General features: G+C 39.5%; 4 protein-coding genes across 5 annotated transcripts; 3 read left to right on the top strand and 1 right to left on the bottom strand.

The window, feature by feature from the left end:
• The first annotated feature begins 2,293 nt into the window (after positions 1-2,293).
• LOC110057010 (coiled-coil-helix-coiled-coil-helix domain-containing protein 2-like) lies at positions 2,294-4,646 on the top strand. Its single transcript, XM_020763588.2, has 2 exons — positions 2,294-3,125; positions 4,363-4,646. The coding sequence occupies exons 1-2, from the start codon at positions 2,955-2,957 to the stop codon at positions 4,618-4,620; spliced, it is 429 nt and encodes a 142-aa protein (XP_020619247.2). The 5' UTR covers positions 2,294-2,954; the 3' UTR covers positions 4,621-4,646.
• Positions 4,647-5,219: 573 nt separating this feature from the next.
• Positions 5,220-10,426, bottom strand: LOC110057028 (2-oxoglutarate and iron-dependent oxygenase domain-containing protein 2-like). The gene is made up of 7 exons (XM_020763610.2): positions 10,223-10,426; positions 10,024-10,080; positions 9,498-9,608; positions 8,918-9,020; positions 7,995-8,119; positions 6,897-7,154; positions 5,220-6,059 (listed from the first exon to the last, which is right to left on the bottom strand). The coding sequence occupies exons 1-7, from the start codon at positions 10,343-10,345 to the stop codon at positions 5,802-5,804; spliced, it is 1,035 nt and encodes a 344-aa protein (XP_020619269.2). The 5' UTR covers positions 10,346-10,426; the 3' UTR covers positions 5,220-5,801.
• Positions 10,427-10,533: 107 nt separating this feature from the next.
• On the top strand, positions 10,534-16,655 carry LOC110056979 (uncharacterized). 2 transcript variants are annotated; one of them, XM_089279755.1, is made up of 9 exons: positions 10,534-10,619; positions 10,812-11,072; positions 11,605-11,782; positions 12,682-13,489; positions 13,813-14,003; positions 14,643-14,819; positions 14,977-15,327; positions 15,549-15,625; positions 16,036-16,655. In XM_089279755.1, the coding sequence occupies exons 2-9, from the start codon at positions 10,828-10,830 to the stop codon at positions 16,538-16,540; spliced, it is 2,532 nt and encodes an 843-aa protein (XP_089135881.1). In that variant the 5' UTR covers positions 10,534-10,619; positions 10,812-10,827; the 3' UTR covers positions 16,541-16,655. The 2 variants fall into 2 exon arrangements, with proteins under 2 accessions (XP_089135881.1, XP_020619215.2); XM_020763556.2 differs by having other exon boundaries at positions 10,552-10,619; positions 10,756-11,072.
• A 2,113-nt stretch (positions 16,656-18,768) lies between these two features.
• On the top strand, positions 18,769-21,570 carry LOC110057587 (DNA-directed RNA polymerase III subunit RPC9-like). Its single transcript, XM_020764183.2, has 7 exons — positions 18,769-18,919; positions 19,338-19,374; positions 19,974-20,072; positions 20,171-20,209; positions 20,868-20,923; positions 21,030-21,087; positions 21,352-21,570. The coding sequence occupies exons 1-7, from the start codon at positions 18,912-18,914 to the stop codon at positions 21,493-21,495; spliced, it is 441 nt and encodes a 146-aa protein (XP_020619842.1). The 5' UTR covers positions 18,769-18,911; the 3' UTR covers positions 21,496-21,570.
• Positions 21,571-21,869: the final 299 nt, after the last annotated feature.

Here is a 21,869-nt window from a genome sequence, read left to right as displayed (position 1 = left end):
CCATTTCCACAGGGTATATGTAAAAGCTTTCACATTGCTCTGGTGGCTTGTACTGGCAGTTCACAATCCCGCCTTCAGGTTCTTCCTGAGTTACTCCTGTGCCGTCACAACGAAGGTAGACATGGGGAAATTCTACTGACCTCAACGATTTTTTCTCCAGGCCATTCATCTGTTCCAGACAACGGGAAATCATCTCGGCCGTGAATCGTGGAGCAGAGTTAGGACACCTACCACAGCTGTGAACTGCGAGAACGGTCCAATAACCACCGTACCAGGTGTAGACTGGGCTGCCACTTTGTCCCCCCTTTGTATCATTCATGTAGTAAATCTAATTGGCTGTGTAGCTCGACATTGACCCTCCTGTGATCCATATGGTTCGTGGTGGCTTGTCACTTGGATACCCACAGTTGGTTACTACACGGTTGGTTAGCTCTTCATCCGGTATGATCGCTGACCAACCGAAGCCATCGTCAGAAGCCTCTGGAAGGAGAATAAGGCCATAGTCGTGGTCTTTAGCGCCTGTGTTGACGAACTCGGGGGATGCCTAGATGTCGTTTGATTCAACGACAACCGCTCGCTGTTCTGGGAAGGTCACGGTGATCTTTTTAGCGTACGCTCCCTCCACATTCGTGCAGTGGTCGCTAGTGACAACGGCTGTACGATTGACGTCAGGGAGAGGGATCTTGAATCCACTTCCTCTATACATCTTACCACGGTATCCGGTTGTTTCGCCAACGAGTTGTTTAGCCAAAGTCTCGTTCGCCAACGTCTTAGGTCGATTCGACAACGTCCTAAGTCGCTTCGCCAACGTCCTACTGGTCAATTCGCCAACGTTTAAATAAAAGTTTACCTTCACTTGTGACAATCAGGCTTGTATCAGACAATAAACTTAACGAATTCAACGTAGTGTGACTAGGAATATCCAGGCTAAGTTATTTGCTAGCTGGGAAAAGTACGAGAACAACGAAAAGACTGCCGCCCAACTACTCAAGACTTGTTCTCGGCGCTCTCTATTGACAGAAAGCAAATCCATTTGTATGGAGGAGAGGTCATTGGATCTACTTGCACTCGTTCATCGTTTCCGCAGACGGTCTCAGGTAAAGAAGAACCTTCTACTGCTGGCAATGCCATCCTGGACTTGATTCTAGAGCAGTGCCATGCGTTGTTGTGACCTAAAAGAATATATCATAGAGATATGAGGTTGACACGTCGTTAGTCAAGAGAAGACGTTTCTCAGGATCAATTACAGTAACTTACTCTCTTTATTAAAGTGATGAGCTGATTTGCTTTCGTATATGAGCGGGTAAGCAACGAGAAATGTTATATTGAAACAGTGAAAGGAATAAAAAATTGCAAGCTAAAAAAGAGAGCTACAGGTATTTACTAAACAAGAAACAGAGAACTAGACTGATGATGAAACAAGCAATTATGAGTGAGATCATGAGATAAAAGCCCGTTAATCAACTAAGAGTCTAATGGCTAAGTACCGTAGATAGGACTAGAGCGTGCGTTATGTTATAATCCAGAGTATTTCATCATGTACACGTAAAGTATTGAAGTCGAATGCGGCCTCTAGAATCCGCCGGTATTCCGGAAACTGAGGAGCGCACAATACGTTACCTACACCTGAAATAATCAAGAGTATAAGCGACGCGCGCTGAGTTAAGGACAATATTTGGCTTTTTGCGCAGTGCAAGGGTCTCACTGCCTCCGATATAGCCTCAGATTTCCCTATTTGCCAGCCATATAGATATTTCAGTGGCTCGACGGCTCAGCGACTTGCACAGACGCGGAGACTGTTAAAAGGCAACAAATGTTGGCATTTTAGTGGTTGGGCATCTTGATCATGATAGAAAGAGGAAATGGTTCAGTCTTAAGTTTTTGTCTAGTGACGAGCATTGGCATTCTACTGAGTACTACTGACGGGCCAGCGAGCCAACAAAGGATCTATGTTAGTAACATATTGAACTAACAAGGATAACAAGCGTCTGAATTCGGCTGACGGACTAAGAAGCTACCTTAACAGTTAGTCTACCTAAAAATCGATTGACGAGCCGACGAGGAACTGAGCGAAAAAAGTATAGCGAGACAAATGGCTCTGTAATCTGTAGTAATGCCGTTAATTCAAAGTTCAGTTCAAGTGTCTTACCTGAAAACAACAAGGAAAACTTGGCCAAAGCGGGAGTTTACTAATTTAAAAACTCAAACGAGCTGGCCACACCAAATATGCAGTGAAGCGTACCAGTGGAGCATTAACATTAACATTTGAGTTGGGGAGGGGGGGGGGGGGGGGGGAGGCTAAAAAAAGTTGGGATTTAATAATAAGCTTAAGAAGCTTAAATACTGACATTACTTAAACTCTGACATCGTTTCGCGTCTCCAGCTTGGATTTTGCATAATTATGTAAAGCAAGTCTCGGTTTTGGTTTCAGTCTCAAATGTTTTGCGGTCTGATTTTTAACAAACTCACTCTCGGTTATTAAGATTGTTACACGTTGCTGTGTGATCGATCAAGTAACTTTATTATGCAAACTAAGTTCTTATGTATGATACAAACTGTGCAAGTAATATTGCGCGCCGACGTGTTGGAATCTCCAAATTGTTGCATAAGCAGCTCTGTTCCTCTTTTGAAAAAAATAAAGCCAAACAACAAAAACAATAGAAACAATAATAATGACGAGGTCATGTGGTCAGTTTCATCAATGTCTTATTAGTCATTGCTTTTGTCCATCAAGATTTTCTAAATAGTCTATGTCTTGTATTTTTTCAGACCATACACGTCTTTTTAGCATAATACACATCATAACATGTTCGTCCAAAGGGCCAAACTCCTTGCCCTTTAATTTTCAAATTAACTGATTACAAGCGTCATAATTGATTCGGCGTTGCCATAACGAGTTTACATCACGTCAACGTTGCATTATATCTTCAACGGAATTTTTACGAAGTGAACACATGCCTCGTAGTAAGAGGCGGTCTTCCTCCCCTCCAAGGCCTGTTTCTAGCGTGCCGGCAGCCAGACCTGCTTCCAGCGTGGCGCAGCCAGCACCACAACAACCAAGACAACCTGGACTGTTTGGACAAATGGCGTCCACGGCGGCTGGTGTAGCGATCGGTACAACTGTGGTAGGTACATATTAGCCACTCGCATCTTGAAAGCGCAGCCAACCAGTGACTGTCGTGTTCAAAATGCGACACCCAATCAGTGATATGACATGCGCTGGACATGCGCGTATACTGGAAGCTAGTCAAGAAATAACACAACTCTTTGTGATTCGCGTTATGTTGTCATTAGGTTCGTCGGAAACCTACTTAAATGGCAATTTTAGAGATATTTATGAAGGTTTAGTAGGGATAAATTAAATAACCCAAACCTGAAGATTCAATGAAGATTCCAAATTAGAACTCGCGTGTATCCTTACTGTGCAAGCAATTCACATGTCACGTCATAACGAGCGCGCGCTCTTGAGTGGTAAAATAAACAACAATAGTGTTAGTGGTCAATAATATAATTTTTGTGGATTCAACGATCTCGGAACTTCGGTGATCCCAACGTTTCTTCTGGTAGATCACTTCCTCTACCTCCATTTTTTGTCAAAAATAAAAAATAAAAACAAAATTGTGACAGTTTGGGAGAAATCGAAAAAGTTGTGCACACACGCCTAACCGCTCGCGTTCCCACATCATTTCTCGTTCTCCCAAACTTCCGCTCGTGTTTCTAGCTATAACTCGATAGAAACACGGTACATGTTTTCTCTTTCTTAAGCAAGAAATGAGTTTTCCCAGAAATTATAGTTCTCCTTTCCGAGGGTAAACTAATTCTTACGTTAGATCGGGCAGCCAGCACCTTTATCGTTTTTATTTTTAAATGTACAACATTGTAATAAATTATTTCTAACTCTGTGGTAAAATAAAAGGCTTTTTTGTTATTTACACAAGGCTTCCTACGGAAAACCTCGCTGGTCACGTGGTCATTAAGATGGCCATCCATTAAAACAATTAAGGGGCACTGTGACCCCATTTTTTTGATTTTTTTAAATATACCCGACATGATTACGAAGTGGGCCAAGTTTAAGAAATTTTTTTAACCCCACTTCGTTGTCGATGGAATAACCTAAAATATTGAGCGGGATATCTCAGTTCATTGCCATATAGACGGAACAATTCCTGGTAAAAAAATTAATTCCAGCCCTGACTCCACATAAAGATTTTGTCGCTAGCGATTGAGACAAAGCTATACACAGATTTATTAGCCAGAAGCACAGTGGCAGTTTATTGGAATGCAATATCTCAGCACAAAGGGACATGGTTCCCTGCCTCTCAGAGCAGTCCCGTAACCAGCTTGCCATTTATTTGTGCTTAGGGTGATGCTGTGAGTAGTGCTCTGTTTGGTGGAGAATCAACAAAGCACCAACGTTATGATCTACAGCAGCAGCATCAGGGACCCTGTCAGTACGAGCTGCAACAATTTGTGGATTGTGCACAGAACCAGGGGGCGGTCACGCTGTGTCAGGAATTCAGTGAGGCACTCAAGCAATGTAACCTGACAAACCAGACTGAGGGGTCAAATTTGGCGAGAAATGTCCTAGGTAAATATAACAGCTTAGGCAAGGGGCTATAAGATGGTAATGACCTCTAACCAAACTGAGGTGATGAGAAAAGCCTACACTGTAGGCGTTCCAAAGGGTGAAGCCAAGTGGCCCGTTAGGCCGGGGCTTATCTCCGATTTCTACGTAGCACGAAGTGACCAGGAATATTTCTACTCCCCCTGGATGGGATACCAGTACATCCCAGGGTAACCCCCTGGTACTAAATTCGCCGGTACCCATTTTCAGAGCTGGGCGGAGAGGGGCACTGCGAGAGTAAAGAACAAAGTGCAATGTACTAGGCCAGGGCTCGAACCTGGACTGCTCGATCCAGAAGCGAGCGTACTAACCATGAGGCCACCGTAGCTGTTCCAAGGCGAATGAATAACAAGATTACTGCTTGGTATACTAATGAATTCTCATAACAAGAACTAAAAGAATTGCGTTGGAATCATTGAGCGAATCATAGCGTTTTAAATTCGCAGGATCGAAACATCGTTGGCAGCAACAAGTGGAAATTGGGTCTCACTAACGAGTTATTCTGAGTTAACTTTTAGTTGTTACGGAAGAAAAACCTATCATTTGAAATTTGAATAAACTTCACCTAGAATGCTAGACCGTCATGGACACAATCTTTATAAAAACCAGGATTCTTTATTGCCTCACTTTGTTCTCTTTTTTGTGTTTTAGATCAATCTGGTTCATGAGGAAGTGTATGACATCACTACAGCAGCCGCTCAGACATTCTGCACGTTTTGTTCAGTTTGATTACTGAAAGTTCACTTACTGAATGCGCGTTCCACGATAGTGCGTACTGTCTGACAGTGTCAAATTTTAAACGTTTTCAGTTAACGACAGGATCGCCTTGCATTCGGGAGTGCGATTAGCCTCAAGGATGGATTCTGTATTGAAACATGCATGATCACTCATTCAAACTATGTTAACATTAGATGCGCAAGACTCGTCCCCAGACCGTTGTTTTCCTTCCAGTCACGTGGTACTATCTTCTTCACACCTAACTCACGTAGGCACTGATAAATAATAGAGAATCTGATCATAATAAAAACGGATAGAGTTCAACTAAGTACATACAAAGATGTGTAAGTACATATATTACTTCTACATTAAAACCTAGAAGTAATGTATTGTACACGACCCACAAGCCCTGCACTGTTTAGACCAGAGCCCTGGAACTCCACTCCCTAAAGCAACCTGATCAGAGGGTGGAACAGACTGGCACAGTTTGCCCAGTGGTAAATCCATCACCTGCACCAACACAAGGCACCAGTCTAGGTTCCGCGTCGCACATTGGACAAAGTTTATTACGCACTGCGGAGGACCGCATCCAAATAATCAAGTTTATTCTCTCTCCAGTGTGGATAGGCAAGGCTCCGTGCATGTGCTGACCTCTGTGAAGAAGTCCATAACTTGGTGTGTGTTCACACTGACTGCATTCTGTCTCTTTGAGGGGAACCTACAGTCAAACATGCAAAATAGTTCATAAGTGGGTGAACAGTAACACATGGAGTATGAAGAGCAGCGTGCTCTCCTCTTCAGTCTTAACGATCAGAATCTACTTTCCCCTTCAGTTACCAATGTACTGAGACACATATGTTAGGGGAGAAACATCATTGATCACCAAGGAAACATTGACTTGATATATGAAATTAGACTTTTTCTCAAGCAATACTATAGGAATTGATTCAGTACCAATAAGTTCTAAGTGAGTGCCCGACATTACATTTTCTTTTGGTTTGTGCCAAGGTTTCAAGTATTCACATAGCTTCCACCATAAGGAAGGTAACCTACTTGCTAGTTGTAAACGCCATAGAACCTTTTCTTACACCTTGGAAAGTCGCATGGATTGAAATTCCATACAAGAGATACCTGAGCATGCTCAGGATTCAATGTGGAAAGAAACAAAGAAAGAAATCACAACAAAAAGGCTCAACATGCCGGCTTGCATTAACAACATCGGACATGTAAGTGTTGTAAATTGTTAACGATAAATGTTGGATGTTTGTAGTGGTTGACGCTCTCAGCTACAACTAGCTAGTTCTCAGGCATGCCACTTAAAATGTAAGAAAGAAATATTTCAAATAAAGACAATAGGCTTAAAAATCCCATCTGGCAGGACGCAGACCAGTTGGCTATTTACAAACGTGGCCGAGGAGCTGAACTAAGGTCTACCGAGAAACAAATCCAGCTTAGTGGTCAGAGAGGGACTTAACCCCGCAACCTCTGGATTTCAAGTCTGGCACCCAAACCACCCCGCTACACAGTAAGGAGCATCTATGTGCAAAGTATATACCTGTCTCATGTCACCGAAAAACAGCTCTCCTCCACTGAACTCCTTTCCTAGTGACACATTTAAGGTGATCTCAGCATTGTCGTAATGATAACTAAGGTCTAAATCTTCTCCTATCTTGTAATGCACAGTGAATGCCTTGTGCGAGTCCAAACAATCACCCCCACATTCAGGATATAGTATTCTGGTGATCGGCATCAAGTAGTTTGTTCTTAGAGGTGAGAAAAAGCCATTATCAAAGCCAAGTTCATTGAGCAAGATCTGAGAATGATTGAATACAAGATTCATATGTCAAATGCCTCCTTGTAAAATTAAATCTTAACACAGAAATCATTTTAAACTAATTTCCACAATTTTTCTATTGCTTTATTGAAAAGTAAAGTTGATTCAATAAAAGGTTCCATTTGATGGGTTGTTGAAAGTTCTAGCACTTGTCCCGATCAACCACAGACCACTTCCAACTGTTAGTCAAGTAACAGAAATCTGATGACATGTTATTTAGCACATTATTGATATATTCTCATGCATTGAAAAACACAGTTGATTGATTTAATACCAAACAATTACTTCAAAAGGGGTACTATGATGAGCATGACTTGAAAAAGTCAAACCAAAATATTTTCATTGATGGAAACCTAACTGTAATGGCCTATTTTTGTCACAAACTATAAAATATGTGCACTGAAGTTCTAAAGAGTGATATACTGGGTTATATGCACAAGGTTGTGACATCAATATAAAAAGTTTGGTAGCCCTTTTCAAATTCTGTTGTCACAGTTTCAAAAAGTTACTAAAAAGTAATACATTGCAATTTGCTCACCCTTCAAAAATTGCACAATATATTCAGCTTGAGGTTCTAGGAGCATTTTGTATTCTAGCAAGAGTGCTCAGTTGTACTTTTGGCTCTTGTTTTGACATGAAATTCAGCAAAATTGCTGTGATAGCATGCCTTGAACTGCAGCTATTTATTGTTAGTCATTTTAAGTTTTCAATGGCCAATTCCTTCTATGACATGCACCTGCAGGAAATCATGGTAGTTGTATTCATCATCTTAGACTGGATATTTGTTTTGGAATTGGGAATTTCTTGATACAGTCTTACCCCATAGTTGTTCATTGTATTGGGCCTTCCTTTAGGGAGATCTGTACTTTCAAAGTTGTTTATTTCCTCGATAAACTCTTGACAAAATTCTGGTGTAAATACTGGAAAGGTATACACTTTTTTGGCTGAAAGGAAATTAAACACACCACAAAAATAAAAAATTATATTCATTAAAAAACCATTTCAAAACAAAATGTTAAACCAAACACAGCTTTAATTTTTACTTCTTGAGACTTAACTTTGGCAACAGTCTTCAGGCAGTTTTGACTGGTGTGGTTAAATACACCATTCATAACATACTTTCTAAGTTAAGGGTAATCAAGTGTGTTTTCGGTCAGAAACTTGTCTCCAAGATCATAATTATTCATGTCTTTCGGTTTTGTTAAAAAGAACATGCCAAACTGGGTAACATGAACCATGTCACAAACTCCTTATAGTATCACAATGATGCATCAAGAAACTGGAATATCCTTCTCATAGAGTCGGTACTACAAGACATACTGGGACTTGCCACAAACAGAACAATCAGGGCCATTCAGTTTTAAAGCTTTAATTTTTCGTTTTCTTTTTTTTATGGTACAAACAAATTTTGTAACAGTTGTAGCTAACTCCCTGGGATTCAAGCCCTTTATCCTTTGAGTGTGTGTGTGTGTGTGTGTGTGTGGGGGGGGGGGGGGGGGGGAGAGGTTATTTCATTATTTCAAAGATAATAGGTCAATTTTGAAATAAAAAATTTGAACATGGCACTTCCTAAGACTTAGGGGTCTGAAACAAAAGAAATTATTTATTCCTGCCTTAACCTCGATATGATTTCTTTTGTTTCAGTTTCCTAAGCCTTGGAGCCATGTTGGAACTCTAAAATATCAAAATATCTGCTAGGGCGTTGCTCCCTAATGGGATTTGATACAGAATCTCCCACTTGCCATCACATTGTTTTACCATAGAAAGTAAGCCAGCAGCTGTAGCCTCCTCATTATCTCTTGCATACTGTACCATGGAAAGAAAGCTGTCAGCAAGGAATGATTCCTGAAATGTTTTTACAAAAGATAAGACACTGTTAGCAGGGATGTCATTAAGGTTTTTTTTTTTTTAATCTGTAGCCTTGATCTTCACATCTGTATCAAAATTGTTGCTTATGGGTGAATTGTACCAACTACGGGCAAGTTCACCCATACCATCAAGGGCCCATCAAGCATGCTCAGCTGTAAACAGGTGCTATGGGTTATGGCCCATATTGACAGCCCTGGTTAGTATTACATAATTCAAAATACATGAAGTATAATACATGCATTACACTTTCACTTAGTTCTTTATTAGGGTGATGGCTGTTGACATGTGCTTAATAACTGGTTGCATTAATGAAGAGTCACAAAAATCACTAAAAGGTTGACTGGTAGGAAATTCTGCAATATGATCGTATTTACATCACTGATGTGGAAATGCTAACATACACAAAAGACTATATTTCAAAAGGTCTAGAGTTCAAAAATGTTAAAAGTTTACCTGCAGAGTGTATAAATGAGGATGTAGTGGTTTATAATTAGCAGCAATAATCTTTTTCCGTTTCTGTGCATCTCTTCCCATCATTCTTCTCCTTTCTACTTCACCCTGAACCTAAATATTGTAACTGAATCTATCAGTGTGAAGGTGAATTAATCAACATGACACGAGCGTGGGACAAAGAAAAATTCTGAGTTCCCGACAGGAATCGAACCCATGACCTCCCGAACACCGGGCGGGCGCTCTATCCACTGAGCTACGAGAACTCATGGAGACGAGGTCATTTAACTGAGTTCATATATGACAGGTGTCCTGCATACTGCTAGGATCAACGCTATCGAATTCACCGTGAGTAGTGATAAGTTAATAAAGATGGTGAATTTTAAGCTCGGTAAGGTTTGCAAAGAGTAAGTACGGTCAGAACAAAGAGATTGGCGAAGCTTGTGCACGGAGAAACCTCACTTAAGATTAAATAAAGTCAACATATGATAAATAAGGTTAAATTATAAAGCTTGAGCACTTTGATTACCTGTTCAAGCACCTTCAGCCATTGTCCATCTGTCTTGCAGCCTCTGTTATAAAGTTCCTGTAAGGTAAATACATTTACACTTACTTCTCAAGCAACGATAAGCTTAAATGTACTATTTTTCTTTTCAATTCATGACCAGATAATCGATGCTAAGTTCAGAATATGATATTAACTTTGAATTGGCAAAATTTGTACATACCCTCCGATAGTCGTTTTGAAATTGCTGTTCACTTTCGAACACAACGTGGGCTTCATATTCCTTAAGAAAAATGTTATGAGTGAAAAAACATTGGCAAACGAAATACTCCTCCGCGTCCGCCATTTTGGTCCTGAGCACTGGACGCGCCTGGTTACCCAGTCCTTTTTGACAGAAAGTGTTGCATCATGGTACATTTTCAGTAACCAAAGCAAACATGGCATCTGTCGACGAGGAATTTTTTTTAAAATAGAAATTTGAATGTTTTGAATCATCCAAGATTATAGTTTAGTTCACTCTGTCGTGAAATTATATGTAAATTTTGAGGGAATTCGATGCCGTAAGAGTTAAAAATCTCTTTGACTTTTTCAGCATTTTGACGATGACTTTTCACTTGCATGTAAGCATATCTCAGCTTCCTGATGGAAAAGAAGCATTGTTGTTAAGTTGTTGCTGAGTGATTCAAGCTTCTTTGTGGAAATCAGACCTTTGATCTTAAGGTACATCCATAAACCTCGAATTTTGTCCTCTTATAGACATACCAGAGTGTATAAAGTGGATGAATTTTGTGGTTTTGTGGATTGTTTCTCAGTAAAACACTTGCTACAATGGCTCATCTTCTTGGAAGTCAAGCTTGTTTGGACAGCTTAAGGCAGGACATAAGTGATGTTCAAACAACAGTAATGGATTTGTTGTCCAGAGTGGGACCTGTCAGAAGTCCCTCATGGAAATATCCGGATAAAATATCATGTGAACTTGATATTGATGATCTACTGGAAAGATATTCATATTCCAATGATGACGACCACTGCAAACTGTCCCACATCATTCTCTTTGAACTTTTGCTTGACAGGTAAATACAATCAACGTGTTGTATTTAAATGCTCATGTAGTGGTTTTAAATCTTAATCTGGTTTGAACTTTTACAAACCAGTTAAATGGGTTCTTCTTTATTGCTACAGATTTTGATAATTTGATTATTCAGAAAAAAAAAACTGATAAAAATAAGTGTTTCAAAAACTCAAAATGACAACAAGAGAGCAAAGAAAGTTTTGTCTGGTAGCACAGAGCTATTGGATTTTGCATTTGGGCTAGTTGATTCTATCCTCCACGTACCCTAGCCTGACGGGTAGGTGAAGGTATTTTAGAGGCAAATTTGAGAAAATTGGTGGACTCAATGTGCTGGGGTAGACTTGAATCCCTATTAGATGACATAAAATTCCTCAGTTTGTTACTTTGCCTTGAGTTAAGATATTAACTTTTAAAGAGCTTGGAATCTTGGTGTGGCAGAAAAAAGTTCAAGGTTCACCCACAGATAGCTGAAGATACCATTTGTTGTGCAGTCATAATAAACATAATAATCATTTTAAAATTTCTTGAATCAGGCTTGTGCTACTGCTTCAAGGTATGGCTCAGTATAGTGATCAGCTGCTGACTACATGCGATGGCAGGCCTGGTAGTGGTAAAATTCTTGGTTCTGCAATGTCTGTTGGATTGGTGGCTAAAAAGTTCTGGAGCAAATTGGTTCATGTTCAACAGACAACACAGCAGCTTCAGTTTGAGGTAAAGGGTGCAATGGCATTCTCTTTGTTAAATTTGCATTTCTTATTCCAGTTCCTCAAAAACAGATCATCTACTCCCAGTACATTTTGTTTTGGTAACAGCTCTCATCCAAAAAATTTCTGATTCGTCTGGTGCAGGCATGGTTAAAAGATGAAATGACAAAATGGTTCTATGGTTAGCCTAAATGTAGTGCTCCAGTTAGCACAAATAGAGAACAGGTTAGCCTATAATTTATATCACTGACTTGGCAGTGGTTAAGTTTCCATAAGGGTTAACCCTTACAGACACTCTGTATCCCACATTGACTCTTACATGTAGTGCCATTTTGTTGTGGATAACGCTATCCACCAGGCCATCCACTGGATAAATCGCTATCCGGTGGATAGATTGGTTTGTTTTGCCAACACTTATCCACTGGATAGCGTTATCCACTTTTTGAACAACTGGGGCCAGATTAATTGCTATCCGGTATGTACAGTTGGACCTCAGCAATCCGAACTTAGTTATTTCAAATTCCCCATTATTTTGAACTCAAAATAATTTCTTGTGGATTTACCCTTCAGCCATTTACTATCGGTTATTTCAAACCTCCACTTTTTTTAACTATTTCCCATTTCCCCTGAGGGCTCAAAATAGAGGGGTTCAACTGTTTTGTCAAAACATTTCAGATCATAGTTATTTATCCACTGGATAGTGATATCCATAGCTTAGAAATCAAGTTAGCTCTAAGAGTTTGGTGTTGCATTATCATAATATGGTTTCCAAGTTGTTGATTATTTCATTTATTATTGTTGCCTGTTCTTGTTGTCTTGATAATAAGTTTATACCATATCATACTAAGATTTTGATCAATCTTGAGAAACAAAGGGTAAAACAGCAGGTAATTTTGTCTTCTTTAGAGTAAAACCAAGAACAAGACAATGTCCAAAATGGAGGGCACTATTACAGAGCTGCGAGATGAGGTGAAACTTTTTAAACAAGCTTTGGATAAAAGATCAGGCAAATCATCTGTCGTTAAAGGGAAAGTTCAAAGTCAGAGTGCAAATAGATCTTCCGTCAAGTTTATTCTTTCACCATCAGAGGAATTATCCCTAGAAAGCTCAACTCCTGCACAAGATCTTACTCTTGCTGTTGAAGATGTTGCTAATGCCAAGACTTGTCAGGAATCATCAACACAGACATATGACACAGCATTCATACCTTGTGAAGCTTGTGCAAGAACCCAGCAAAATCTTATTGAAGTTGGTAGTATGGTCATTAAAGTTTGTGAATCTCAAGGCCTTCCTTCTTCATTAGCAAAGCAGAAGAAACTCTTGCGGCAGTCACTTATGGCTGCTGCTGATGTGTCAAGGTGGACATCTGAACAAAACCAGGATCTTGGAAGAATAAATGATCACTTAGACAACTTGTATGCTCAGATTAATCCACTAGAAGAGAAACTTAGCAGATCAAAACAGGCTTGCACTAATCTTGAGAAGCAAATTAAAGACTTAGAAAAGCAACTGTCAGATGAACACAGTAAAGTCCAGCAAAAGGAGGAAGAATTTAAACAGCAGCTCAACAAAGTTGTTGCAGAGAAAGATCAACTGTTATCTGATGCAGAAAAAATGAACAATGACCTTGTGAAAGGAAAAGATGTGCTTCATGACATTGTAGTTAAATTGGAAGAAAAGAAAAAGAAGTATAAAGAGACTGTTAAAACTCTTGGTAAAGTCAACAACTCAATAATTGATCACTGAAGTTTAGGGAGTTTAAATTCACAATTATGCAAAATGCAATTATGCAAGATTATGATTAATTATGATTAATAGCAGTGTAATTAATCAATCATTATTTTTAGTTGGCTTTTAAACTTCCAAGTTCACGAGTTTCTGAAAGGCAGAGTATTGAAGTCAGAAGCACTTTGCATGCAGCCTTTTTTCTCAGATGTACACAAACAATGTGTGCTATTATTATGATTTTATGTTTTTATAAATGTGGGATTTGCTGTCATCGTTTTTTGAAAATTAGATTTCTTTTCTTTGCTTTAGGGGAAGAGAACTCCAAACTGTTAACAGAATTAGATAAGGAGTCCAAGGAAGTGGCAAGGCTAACAGTCGTAGAATCTGAAGTTCAACAGTTGAAAGTGGAACTAGATGATTTGCATGCTAAACTGAAGAACACTTCCATTGAACTGGGCAAAACACAAACCAGGAATAAGACAATGGAAAAACATGAACAAGTAACATTATTGTAATTTTCTGATATCATACCTTATTGCCAGCATAATGCTTAGAAGGTTATCAGTCCTTTTGTGTTGTGTAAAGAACTGTACTAAATGGCTTGCAGCCTTGGAAGTGGGCATTGGGTGGTACTGGGTGTGTTGGGTAGAGGAAGATGCTCCTAAACTCTTACCAGAAACTTGCACCATATATTTGCAAGACAGGGTTAGTGCTTTTACAACACAATTTCCTGAAGGCTAGCTTCCGCAGACAGAATCAAATACCCTATTCGCAGCTAAAATTGTTCCTTTTAGAGATTTGTGATTTCCTCTACCCTATTTCAGAACCAACCCAAAATTCAATGCCCTGTTTCAGACCTGATCCTTACATCAATACCCTATTATTTCAGGCCTGCCTTATACTCAGGTTCCTAGTTCAGACCAATGTTTAAGAAGGCTGTGAAACTGTCAGTACAATATACGATGTTGATGGTCTTAATTGTAATAAAAAAAGAGACATACGCAGTGCAAGACCAGAGTGCACGCTATCTCAGATCAAAACGGCTCCAAAACCATCCCCATACCTATATAGCCCATATAAGGGACTATTCCCCCATACTAACCCAGCCTTAACTCAAGGTTTTTTTTTTTCTATTTCAGGCTTTGCAAAGCAAACATGACGCACTTCTTAAGAGGGTTGATGAGTTGGACAGTGAATGTGAAGAGTTAAGGGACAGGGTTCTAGAGACAGAAGGAGAGAGAGACGGGCTTCAAGGTGTGGTGGAAAATCTTCATTCTGAAAAGGACAAGCTTTCTGAAGAACTTGATTCTAAACAGGTAAATGGGCCTTGATTGTGTTTGGCTGTGTTTTGTACTTCCGTGAGATGCAATGTTAACATGTAATTACATGATTACAAAATCAAACTTCGTTCCCTACAAACTGAAAGCTTAGAAAAGGCGCCAACTTCCGCCTCTCTCATAATTTTTTCCATAGAATCTTCTTGAAGAACTTAGAAGCGAGAAGGAAAAGCTACTGCGAGAAGTGGAGGAGTTTGAAGCAAAGACGGGAGAACTTGAGCAACAGCTAAAGGAAAGCGAAGAAAAGCTTCAACTTGTGGTTGAGTTTCCGTCTATTGACGCGGCCAAACAACAGAAGACTTCCCAATCCGACAAAGAAGTCATGTTTAATGGCGACGTGCCGTCAGAAGCAGATGTCGCTAAAGACATGGAGCGCCAAGTCATGGCCAACAACATAAGAATTATGACGCTAGAGGAACAAAATGAAAAGTTGAGGACCTCTATCGCTTTTCTGATGAATGCCCGTGACAGCATTTCTAAGAAAAAGGTAAGCGAATGAATATTCTTCACGACGCATGCGTTTGCATACAATCCCCTACAGGTAACATTTCTACGTGAAGCTGACTAACTGGATTACTTCCGTCTTCTGTTTTCTGAAACTGGGAAAAACAAAACAAACTGATGATTCCGTGTCTCAAATAACAAAAGCATTCTTGGCAATAGACTAAAAAGTGTTATTGGTTTCCCCACTTTTTTTTAATTTTCTAGGTACAGGAACCTGTTGCCTTGTGGAAGTCTTCTAGTGAAGAACGGTTAATCGAAGAACAGGAAGATTCACTCCGAAGGTATCAATTTTTATTAATTTGTCCTTTTGTGGTGTTGGAGACCAAGGCACTTCAAACAACACGTTATTGACCTATGGAAATTTTCTTTAAAAATGTATAGTGTGGAATTTGTCGTTCTAGTCTCAGAACTCACAATTGCTCTTCTCTTCGCCTTGATTGAATGGCTCTGAATATAGAATTACGTGGCGAACCCTTGTAATGAGTTGTTCAGCATTGTCCATTGTGCACACCTTCGTAGATATACTAGATATGGACTTCACAGTGTCTAGTGTCTGCAAGTAGCCCCTTGATCATGTTAATTAACGGCAAGCACTTCAATTTGCGTGTGGGCGGTTCTTTGAAGTGAAGTGAAATACATTCCCATTTATTGTGATATTTTTAGATACTGAATGTAGGTATCTAACTTGCAGATCCCCCGCACTTGCTGTCTACGAAGAAAACCCCAACGTGACACAGAAAAGGCCTGCGTCTGCAATAAGGGAAGGACAGCGGTCCTACTCAGACAATTACATGTCGAATCAATTACAACCCCGCCCACCAGAGAAACCTAGAGCCCAGTCCGCTAAGACAAGAACAAAGGCAACAACCTCGAGATTGACGGAGAAACGACAGAGTGCCTCGCTGAGTGCAAAACTTGCCGCCAGTGGAAAACACGCCACGAGTATCTTAGGAAGACTAGCGGAAGGAGAACCTCAGAAACACGAATGGGAGCATTCCCCCGCCCCCACCTGGGATGTGACTGCCCGTGACGGGAGGGGTGGGCGTGACTTTGGGGGTGTAAGTCCTACCTCAACACGGTACACCCCTGTGAACGTGTTTGTTTGTACAAGTTGTGATAAGATGTACAACACACAAAAAGACTTGGACATTCATAAGTCATTTTGTTATGGCTCGGTCAGTGAAAATTACACGTGACCAAATAGCGCTTAAAGCTTCGATTGAACTTTTGTAAGTTTGCGAAGAGCATCGAGAATTTACACAAATGTAGATTAGTATGATGCATTAAATGCTTATGATCTTTGTCACGTAAGACTTTATTTTGTAACTAACGAGTGCGTCGTACAGGCACGGCGGTAGCGTAAGTGGGTTGCTGAGGAGTGCGGAGACCAGTTTATACGGAGAAAAGTTGTCCCTGGTACTAGGAGGGTCAGCTTACATATTAAAAGAGGCATGCGCACCGTGAACTAATGGCTAATAAACACTTAGACCCGTAGCCCTTGCGGGCTACGGGTCAATAGCCCATGGGGCGAAGCCGAATGGGCTATTGACCCGTGCTCCTTGAGGGCGAAGGCTCTAATTGTTTTAGTATCACCCAACTAGTCGGACAGAAAAGGCAATAATAAAGTTAGCAAATGCAAGGTGAAGAAATATTTATTTGGGAATAAAACGAAAGAAAGCGTCACGCTCGATTGCGCGAATTTCGCTACTCGAGGACTATTACTAATAGTCCTCTAGTAGCGTAGCCAATTAAAATGTAGGATTTGCATTAGTCCGCTCGTTTTCTCTTAAATGAGTATTTCTTTCTACTCCGCCACGCTGCCTCTGTTTGCTGAATATCGGCTGAATATCGGCGATTGCCATGCAATTCAAGGAACAGAAGCCCACTGACGAGGATGCTAACCTGCTCAAACCAAGCCAGCTCGTCACTAACTGAATTCACTGGCTAAGGAACATTCCCAGTCCTAATCTAGAATCTACATTCTCTATAGCCCTGAAATCGGCAATTTTTTGCCAACAAGCTTGAAGAGCTGACAGTGCAATCTTTAGATCAAACTGTTTTGATGAACAGTGACGTCCATCACATGTGGACTGTGTTGTTTGCAAGACTTCAAAACTTCTAACGGCAGCAAAAAACAAAACAAAACAAAACAAAACAAAACAAAACAAAACAAAACAAAACAAAACAAAACAAAACAAAACAAAACAAAACAAAACAAAACAAAACAAAACAAAACAAAACAAAACAACGCCGGATTTCAATTCTCTTCAGTACATGTAGTCTAGCCTGACTTTTCAAGCTCAATCTTAGATCAATCCTGAGAAACAAATAGTAAAGCAGCAGGTAATTTTGTCTTCTTTATAGTAAAACCAAGAACAAGACAATGTCCAAAATGGGGGACACTATTACAGAGCTGCGAGATGAGGTGAAACTTTTCAAACAAGCTTTGGATAAAAGATCAGGCGAATCATCTGTTGTTAAAGGGAAAGTTTAAAGTCAGAGTGCAAATAGATCTTCCATCAAGTTTATTCTTTCACCATCAGAGGAATTATCCCTAGAAAGCTCAACTCCTGCGCAAGATCTTACTCTTGCTGTTGAAGATGTTGCTAATGCCAAGACTTGTCAGGAATCATCAACACAGACATATGACACAGCATTCATACCTTGCGAAGCTCGTGCAAGAGCCCAGCAAAATCTTAGTGAAGTTGTCGATCTATCGAAATAGCTATTTGCCTGAATCTAGCCCATGTTAACTTGGCTGACAATGCACCCATTCTCAGTCGGCCATGAATTTACACAGAATTCTGTCATCTCACATACTGATTCCTTCCGAACTTTGAATTTCAATTAATATAGCTTGATTGTAAAATAATACTTAGCTGATACTTCAATGATCAACTGTTTCATCGAGTCGCAACATGCCAGAAACTGCATCTAGCGTGGCCGGTACAATACATATGCCTTTGGCATTTGAGATCAGTCTGGTTGGCTATCTCTATACAAGGAGTGATAAACACGTAACGAACTCGACGAGGGCGTTCACATCTTAGCGTGAACAGTATCATTCATCTTCCAGCTTCTATGTCTGGAAAACTCCTGCAATGACAGTTTTTTCAGATAAAAAGCAGTCAGAAAGAGCCCTAAGAATGATGTTGTAGAACTGCTGATTTGATTGGTCAGATTCATGGGCTAAGATTTCATTTACTTCATATTCAATGCTGGTTTGAAGTAAAAAAGTCTCCAGTTGATCTGCTCGATCAGAGGTGGGTCTGAAGACAAGTTATAATGCCGCTGGAGTAATAGGGGCTGTGGAGAGCAAGCCAAGCCGGGCAAGCCAGACATAGACACGTAAAGCGATCGATTACAAAGATCAACTGGAAGATTTATTCGGCATCTTTATCGTCCATAACGTCCGTGAACTCCGCGCAAGGAGTCGCGCAAGGACTGGAGTGAGTTCTCCCATCATTTCAAAATGGCGGTCTTCCAGAGATGTTGAATGGAGAATTTGTGCTTGTTCGAAGCGACCTAAAAATGAGACTGAAGACTCAGTAACAAAGCGTCGAGAAAATGGAAGTGTAAGTATAAACATTTTTTACTGTATGATCCAGTGACATAACCGGCGTAACTATGAGCGATATGTACGTAACCAGTCTTTACATATAGTAAACTTATATCCCTTACTATTATTGAGAACTAACCACTGTCGAGGTAGTGTTACTTAGGCTAACTGCAGAATTGCCAACCAAAAAAATAAAACAAAAACAATCGAAATCTGCGGGACTGCCAATTTTTCGTGAGGGTACCTAAACCTCCTGACGACCCCTTATGAAGTAGATTGATGTTGCCCATCCGTCATGTCGCATCTTTCAAACAATCTACTCAGTGTTTAAAAATATTACCCATGTAAGATTGCTCGAAATGTCGTGGAAATTAATGATGCTGGGCTTACAGATTGAAACTTATACAAATATTTTTTTTTATTTTAATTTACAGTATCAATGAGAAGGCTGCCATGCTGAGTAATTATGAGGTAAAATTGGCATGGGTAAAATTAAGACGATTCCTTGAAATTGTATTGTACATTCAAGCTGTGCACAATTTTTGTGTAATTAGAACCCAGGGTGAATTCAGTGTTGGTTATGCTGAAGATCTTTGGCATGGCCTAAAAATTTAGGAAGTCTTACGGAATGCACCCTGGATTACAGTGTGCTCACTGGCATGTACATAAGATATGATACACAAAATCAAGAGCTTCCATTGACAAGCCAAGCTTGACAGCAAAATTAAGGCTCATTTTCTCTTAAATGAGTATTTCTTTCAAAAACTTTGCTTCCAGCAACCGCAAAATGTAATGTAAACCAACAAAAGGACACCCGTGATTAGGCATAAATTGGGTACGATAGGCCCTTCATATCTCTTTTTTCAAGCATGGTGACCTATCTTTTTTGTGTTTTTTGGAACAGTGCTTGGTAGTGGATATTCAGGGAAAGTTTCAAAAAATTGTTCCACAACTTTTATTTAATTACCTTTTGAAATAGATTACCTTGTGTACCAGAGACTTAATGCAATGTGTTAGAATGCCCTACCACTAAGCCTGCTCATTAATGTTTTGTTTTTAAAATTTTGCAGGTGTTTCAGTTGCTCCAAGAGACAGTCAACCAAAATAAAGGAGACAAGTCAAAGAAACGACAGAAACACCTTGTCAACCTGTCAACAATTTGTTATGAGGCTAGCACAAAAACATTTTGAATAGGGCCTCTTTAAATTTGACTCAGACTAACTTATGTTCTTTAAGTTCTGATTGAGGTATTATGTTCCTTTCATAGGCTCAAAAACATCTAGAGAAAACCCCTTGTAAAAGCCAGGTGAGACAAAGCACAGTGGAACCCTATTAAGCTGTCAATTTGGCCAACAGAGAACCATCACTATACTGGAAACAGAATAGAGTGGCTTTTGGTTTAGGAGTGTATCCATGGCAGGAGTGCATGTTGGCGTAGGGTCTATTTTTTGAATTGGGGAGCTTATAAACACACATTCATAGGGGGTCACTAATTAGGAACAAAGTGCTTATTCAGTGGGTCTCACTGAAAAGAAAATAACATGTAAGACATCAGGTTCTTGAATAATTTTGTTATGAGCTTTATCTTGATAGACTGGCCTGCCTAGACTAGCACTAGCTATCTGCAGGCCAGTCCAACTGTAAAATGTAACTTGAGAAATAAAAATGATTGATTGATTGATTGATTGATTGATTGATTAGATAATGTTGACCTCATAATAGGTCCAGAATGCATACCTTCATCTAATTTATATTAATAATGTTTCTTGTGGAGATTGGGATTTCTATTGTCTTGAGTTGTATTTTGGGAAGTTTCAGCATCATTATTTGACTGAAATAAAAATAAATAATAAAATAGATGTTGAAGTAGTGTTACTATTTAAGGCCTTGTAATAGAAAGAAATATATTTTTTTCTGCATTATTGTTTAAATGTAGTTTGTGACCTGTTGATATTCTTTGTCAGAGTCCTGAGATAATTGAAGAATTCCTCAAAGCTATACAACCATTTAACTTGACAAGGTTTGCATCTACCAGTTTATAAAATGAAAGAATGGTCAATTTGTGTTCATGCATCCTTGTTATAATTCTGTTTTGAGGTTTATATTATTATCAATTTTTTTAACAGAGTGGAGAAGCTTCAACTTTTGAACCTGAGACCAACAACACCAGTTGAAATTCAACTGGTAAGTTTTACCCAACTGATTCTTTATAGTCCTTCTGATTCCTTTGCACTATTTTTGGGCTGTTCGGTTATACCTTGTACAGTCATTATTTTTCCAATCCTATAGGTTATGGCAAGCAATTAGATCAACAACTTGATTTTAGTCTTGTTTATATCACAATGATCTTTTGTTTTATTTTTTTTTGTGAAAGTACTCAGCCGTTAAATTACCTGTATAATTTGTTTGTCTTATCGTTGTTGTTTTTTTTTTCAATTTTGTAATTAGATCATCGAAGACAGCGAGGAGCGTCTGAAAACCGACCAAGAAATCGAAGAACTTTTGAATGTGATTGCTACGAAACTTCCTGACATTCATGAAGAAACAGTGTCTGAAGAAAAGCAAGAAGACGAAGAAGAAATGGCGTCGTAGACAGACAAAATGGACTCAAGAGTTCTGTAACACTCCAATCGATCACGACGAAGATATTAAAATGGACTCCCCAAATTTCGGTTTTTGTTTTAAACTAATTTATGGCGATGATTTGGTTTTTGTTGAAAAGGGGGGGGGGGGTGGGGGGGGGTAGCGGTAGGAAATGAACAATCCCAACAATACTCTTGTGGAAACCGAAGCTGTTCGAAATTGTCATGTGATTGTATTAAACCCCCGTTACCTTCGGTTCGAATTGACTTCAATTGGGCTTAGTAATCACGCACAGTGGAACTCATCAAAAGAGATTTGCGAATTCAATATAAAGCAAAATAAAGTAAAATAAAATAGGATATAAAAGACATGAGAACTAACTG

The sequence above is a fragment of the Orbicella faveolata genome, unplaced genomic scaffold (assembly GCF_042242905.1).
Source record: "Orbicella faveolata isolate gen_17 unplaced genomic scaffold, um_ofav_v1 contig_47, whole genome shotgun sequence".
NCBI lineage: Eukaryota > Metazoa > Cnidaria > Anthozoa > Scleractinia > Merulinidae > Orbicella > Orbicella faveolata.
This window is presented reverse-complemented; position numbering and strand designations above follow the sequence as displayed.